At 28.0% G+C, this 6,789-nt stretch overlaps 1 protein-coding gene across 1 annotated transcript; it reads right to left on the bottom strand.

Moving 5' to 3' along the window:
• Positions 1-278: 278 nt before the first annotated feature.
• Positions 279-1,821, bottom strand: LOC127136090 (uncharacterized). The gene is made up of 4 exons (XM_051062689.1): positions 1,755-1,821; positions 1,617-1,712; positions 1,295-1,513; positions 279-1,156 (listed from the first exon to the last, which is right to left on the bottom strand). Exons 1-4 carry the CDS (start codon positions 1,819-1,821, stop codon positions 279-281), a joined length of 1,260 nt encoding a protein of 419 aa, XP_050918646.1.
• Between the last annotated feature and the right edge of the window lie 4,968 nt (positions 1,822-6,789).

Here is a 6,789-nt window from a genome sequence, read left to right as displayed (position 1 = left end):
ATATATATATATATATATATATATATATATATATATATATATATATATATATATATATATATATATATATATATATATGGTTGGATCAACGTACACAAGTTTATTGCATAAGAGTTTTTTTTTAATGTAATGGATGTTAAATGATCAATAAATGGGTTCAAAAAATTTCCACAAATAACTTTTTCCAGTTTGGGACATAATAAAGTAAAACATTATTAATTTATTATTATAAATCTATGTTAGTACATATAAATATATGAATGTATCTATAAATATGTTTACAATGGATAACGCATACCTGGTATGAATCCCAAAACGTATTGATTTATGATGTCAACCGTTTCAATTGTTCCTGCCAATATAGCTCTTGATTGCAAAAATTCTGGATTCTTGTAATTGTTAAGAAAATTCGGATATGTTTCACTAACAATGGCTTCTAGTGGATCATCATAGTTAGAAATTAAGAAATCATTTGGAATAGGAATATCCGTGTAACCATCGTTAGGTTCTTCCAATTTCCCATCGCCAACTCTTGATATCCAATTAGAAAACAATTCTAATTCAGATGTACTTGAAGTATTGCCGGCTTGTTGGAGTCGCATGTTCTTTGTAAGCTTCAGCACAACACAATGATCCCAAATGTATGATGAATTTACTGTAGAATGTATTATATCTGAACGGCTGCCCCTTGGTACAACTGGTAATATTTGCCGAAAATCTCCACCAAATACAATTACTTTCCCTCCGAATAATTTGTCAGAACAATTGGAACGCCCCATTATGTCTTTAAGGGTTTTATCAAACACTTCAAAACAAAATCTGTGTGTCATTGGAGCTTCATCCCAAATTATCAACTTTGCCATTTTTAGTAGCTCTGCACGATCACTACCTTTGTCGATATTACATGTAGAAGAATCCATGGTAGGTATTGGAATCTTGAACATTGAATGAGCCGTTCGACCTCCTGGAAGTAGTAGTGAAGCTATGCCCGATGAAGCAACAATTAAACAAATTTGTTTGTTTGATCTTATGTAGGAAGCTAGAGTTCTCCACATGTAGGTTTTCCCTGTGCCACTGTATCCATACAAAAAAAATACGCCTCCTTGTTGATTGTTTACTGCTTCCATTATTCGCTTGAATACACCTCTTTGCTCATCTAATTTTAAAAAAATACATAGCAAACATGCAGTGAATAAATTAATTATACATTAAAAAAAATTGTAAGATAAAATCATACTTTAAAAGTTAACTTTATAAAATTATGACAAAACTTACAAACATTTAACATATTTACCTGTAAGATTTAAGAACAAATTGTTGTATTCTTGCAATTGTTCGGCTGGATTGTAACTCCGCTCTTCGTATATGAGCTTATTTTCCAACTGCTCAACCACATATCCACTTGGATAAGGCATTCCAGCAAATTCCTTTAGACTTCGGCTCTTCCTTTGAAGATTTCGTTCAATCTCAATTAATGTTAAATTCATTATCTCTTCATCCGACAACCTCAAACCTTTATACAATAGTAATTATAAGTGTAAACTATAAAACAAATTTACTTTTAAGAATCAAACAAATAAATATAATAAAAATTCACAATATAGGAAAAATAATACCTCTATTGTTTGCAATTCGCTGTTGAGCATATAATATTCCATCAGCTAAGAGATGACATGTTTTACTCCATACATGTCTTGGCCTGTTAATGCTGCCTGATAATAACATGTGAACAAATAGTAATCTCAAATATTGACCTGAACCCCAATGATTTGCCTCTTTAATAGCTGCAATGAATTCTCTATCATCGCCGATAAAACCCATAGCAAAACAGGCATCCCGGTGGTCAAGAAAAATTGCATGACATCATATTTCAAGTGATATATTAGAAACGTACCTACAATCAATATACTGTTTGATCTCATCAATATTCTACGGCTGGTTGAAATTTCCATCATCATTCGGTGCAATGGCAGCGGTGATTATGTCGTAACCTTTGTTGATGTACTTGAATAAGTACTTAATCGATGTACTTTGATTGCACCATTCCATGTTTATGTGAGCTTGGTACTTTATCAACAACTTTGCATTGTATGGAACAACATTCCGGTTATCGACTTGAATTCCATTCTTAAGAACTGTATGTCCATTGTCCCTTCTTCTATATACCGGAAACCCATCTTGATCAACAATTGTTTCGGGCTGAAACTGTTTTGGAAAATATTTAGAACATTTTCCATCATTCATGCACGGTGAAGATCGATTTGCAAATCCACACGGGCCATGAATCATGTGAGTTTTAACCAAATTATACAACTCTTCATTGGTATCTTGGTCAGGTATTTCAGCTGAAATAATGCGATCAATATCACTTGGAGTTGGATATTTGTTAGATGGATGGAGGAAAATTAAGATGTGAGCATGTGGTAATCCTCTCTTTTGAAACTCAATTGTATACATATCTATAAAAATAAATATATAAAATATATACAATAGTCAGCACACGAATGATAAATTTGAAAATAACAATACGATTAATTGAATATGGAATAAGTTACTCACATGCAAGAACTTTCCCCAATAGACTTTTCTTTGTGAGACCAGACAAAAGCTCATCAAATTTCATTTTAAAGACTATTGAAATGATGTCAGGACGATCTGATGCTTTTAGATGAACAAAACCAAGCAAACGTTGAATTTCAGGCCAGTTGGGGTTACATGTGAATGTAATGAAAAGATCTGGAAATCCGACATAGCTGCATATTGCCATTCCGTCAAAGTATAGTTGATCCATATATCTACGACTACCAACATATGAAGAAGGTAGCACAACCCTCTTACCTGTGTTTGACCCGTGCGTTTCTCCATTTGAATTATATTCATTCAAATTGTGATACTTGCCAATCCTCAGTTTTGACTGATTCTTTCGAAGCCACCTAAGTCTTTCTGATTCCATCATTGTAAAACCATCTACCAAAAATTGTTGATAAAGTCTCCTTGATCGCAACAATGTTTGTGCTTCATTAGATCTTGATTGAATTCTAAAGGCCAACCACTCTCTTATTGTAAGTCGATTTCACTTTGTTGCTTCTTCCCAAGGAATATCTTTATTGTTATGTTCTGACTGTGTTATGTCTGTGAAGTGGCGAATATTTGTCCCTTTATCACGGTGCCTCACATTAGGTCTATATCCATCCTCACCATATGGAAATAATAATGGGTACTGATATCCTAAATAACTGGTATGATACTCATCTATCCTTTGAAGTTCGCCACATTGTTTTTGCACTATAATGTCTCTTTTTTCTGCAGTGTCGACATCTCCAACAATTAAAGCAGCTACTTCGGATACAGTTGGTTGATTATATATCCTTCCATCATTTCTTCGTTCAGATATTAAACGAAGTTTTAAATCAGAAACACCTTCTTCACAAAGTCTGTCCCTTGCCATGCGAAATGATTGTGCATGAACATTATGTTCATATAACATTTCAGATAGTTTTCTCACAATATTAACATCAACTCCACTTTTTGACCTATAATGAAAAGAGTTGAAACAGTTTATTGCAAGTTTCTTAAATAAATAAATTTAAAGTTTGGAAAATAATAGATATCTAACCTGAATCCATGTATTCTGTTTTCAATTTCATTCTCAGTGTCATAAACATATAGTTGTGCAAATCGTGGATTTTGACCTGGCATCGGTAACATGCTTCCTATTCGGTGACATGATTGACCTTGGATACGAAAATTGGGAAGGCATCTACCGTTGTTAAATCGATTGTCCACTTTCGCACCGGGAGATGTAAATGCAAACATAACGTTGTACATTCGAATTTGTTGGAAATTTTTTGATTCACATGATTCGTTGTCAAACAACAGATGTTGTAGAACTTTAGGAGCGGGTTTTAACAAAGGTAACTGAACTTTTCCTGATCCACAACACATGGAAAATTTAGGATTGGACGCATGACGACATTTGTTTTTCCTTTCCGAATACCACATATTTGCACCACAATATTGACATTCAATGACAGGATCCTCTATATCATAATACCCTCCTGATCATCAATAGTATTTAATTCATATGTTAAATGAGTTGTATTTCATAATAATAAAATATTATTTATAGTAAATCATTTTAAAATACCTGATGTAATTTCAAAAGTTTCCATAGCATTTGTTCCATTAGACATTTCATCTTCATCAAAACTTGAATTTGTTGCTGAACTGTAACCTTTTGACACAACATTTATTGTGTTAAGAATATTGTAATATTCTATGACATATCATAAACAAATTAACTCAAATGAAAAATAATTAAGAATATACCGTCAGATTCATCATTCATATTATCGTCTCCACTATCAGATGCAAAAAGCTCATTGAGTTGCAATTCTGGTATTGGATATTGGTTTGATGTTGTTGCAGCAAATGTATTGTCAAACCTCTTAGATAAGTTAACTCCTAATTTGGTAATGTTTCTGCTTGATATCCTTTTTGATCTTATATTATTATTGATACTTGGCTTAGTCTTTAAGGACGAATGAATTTGACGACTTACTTCAACGTTGGTTATACCACGACCGTCATTTATTATGTTTGGCGAAAGTTCTGATAGTGGTATCCTCAAAGTTGTTGAGTCATAATTACGAAAACTGCCATTAATAAAAATTATAGAAAAAATCTATTAATAAAATTTGGAAAGTGAAAAGCAAAATAAAAACTAAGACATATCAAAAGCTATTTTTGTTTTTTAGATTTAAAAACTGAAAAACTAAAAAGAGTTTTAGAAAACAATTTTTAAAAATTAGCTTTCCAAATAGATTTTTTAATTTTTAGCTTTTAAAAACTAAAAAACTCTTTTTGGAATGGGATTCAAACAGGTCCTAATTATTTTAAATATTTTTTTTAATATTATCTACCTAAATATAATTTTTCACATTTTTAAAGTATAATATATTTAATTTTGATTTTTGAAGTGTAAAATCTTCAATTTTCACCTTAATAGAATTTATATTAATATATTAAAAATATTCATTTTTTTAAATTTCCATTCTTAATACGAAAATAATCTAACTTTAAAAATATTTATGAACTTTTATAGTTACTTATAATAAAAATGAACAAATTGTCCAAATAAAAATTTGGCCAAAACCCGATATTCCCGTAGAAAAATTCCCTTTTGAAGAGATTTCTCTATTAATTCAAACCTTAATAGATTTTATTATCATAATTAAAAATAATAATTGATTTTTATAAATTTCTATATTTAATAATAATTATTATTATTAAAGTAAAAGTAATAATAATTTAACTTTCAGAAATATTTTTTCATTATCTCTTTTAATTCTATATCATAAAATTGAACAAAGCAATTATATAAAATCTTAACTAAAAAAGCGTCCCTATAAATAAACTATTTAGAATATTGGAAAATAATTGTTTTTTAATATTTTATATTTCATTTTATCTATATAATATTATCTACACAAATATCACTTTAATTTTCTCCTTTTTAAATTCTTTTACTTTTAATTCTCACTTTTTTTAGAATGAAAATTTTAATTTTAATTTTAATAAGTCTTATTTTTATATCTAAAATAAATGATTCAATTTTATAAATTCCTATTCTTAATAATATGATAATCTAACTTTAAAAAATCTAACTTTAAAAATGTTTTCCCATTAATTTTAATAATTCTTCATAATGAAAATGAACAAACTGTTCAAATAAAATCAAATAAAAAAAAGTGTCCCCGTATAAAAATCTCTTTTAAAAATTTATTAAATTGTAAAATGGTAGAGTTAGTTAGAGTATTAAATAGAGTTTAATACGAAATTACTTATAGGAACATGAAATTAGTTGTATTATGGATTGTAATTAGGGTAATTAAGTAATTATGGTGGTAATTAACTTTTATATATTAAAAGTAGATTATCTTAAGAAATAAATAATTTGAATTAATTACACGTGAGAAATAAAATTTCATAAACAATGCCAATTAAAATAAATATTATAATAAAAAATTATTTTTGTAGGTAACTATAGGTCTATAATAGTATTATTAATTATATTTTATTGAATAATTATTTCTAGAACAAAGACATAATTAATAATGAATTAATGCATTTCGAAGGTAATCAAATATAATTCGTTAATTTTTTTTAAAATTTCGTTAGGTAAAAAAGGCTTATTAAGAAATGTATTTTCAGCATTCATTACCTATAGTAAATATGTTATCTCTGCAATAGTTTTTCATTAATATCCTAATAATTATTGCTATCACAATTTAATAAATAATAATATGACATTAAAAGAAATGAATTATTCCTATGTACGTAAACGAAATGATTATAACTTAATCTAACATTTATTTGAAATATTTGGAATAATTAAGTAAACATAAAAAAACGTATTGATTTAATTATCTTTCAAAAGAGATGAAAAAGTATTGAAAAATATTAAAGACTTAAATACATTTTTAATCTTTTTAATTTGATTTTTTGAATCATTCAGGGCCAGTTTGTTTTAGCTTTAAGAAAATGGATTTTTTCTTTGTATTTTTGAAAATGGATTCTACAAAAATATTATTCAAAATATTATAAGTTTTTTTAAATTTGTTTTCTATAAATTAAAAGATTGAATTGTTCATTCTATAATATAAATATACATTATTGAAGATCAAAACATAGTCAAAATCACAATTTTTTCAAAAACTTGTATCTTAAAAATGATTTTTATGAAAAGCTATTTGAAATAGCTTCAAAATTAAGTGATTTTTTTAAAAT

This window comes from Lathyrus oleraceus, chromosome 4 (assembly GCF_024323335.1).
Source record: "Lathyrus oleraceus cultivar Zhongwan6 chromosome 4, CAAS_Psat_ZW6_1.0, whole genome shotgun sequence".
Classification (NCBI taxonomy): Eukaryota; Viridiplantae; Streptophyta; class Magnoliopsida; order Fabales; family Fabaceae; genus Lathyrus; species Lathyrus oleraceus.
The sequence above is the reverse complement of the archived record's forward strand: the minus strand, read 5'-3'. Positions and strand labels throughout refer to the sequence as shown.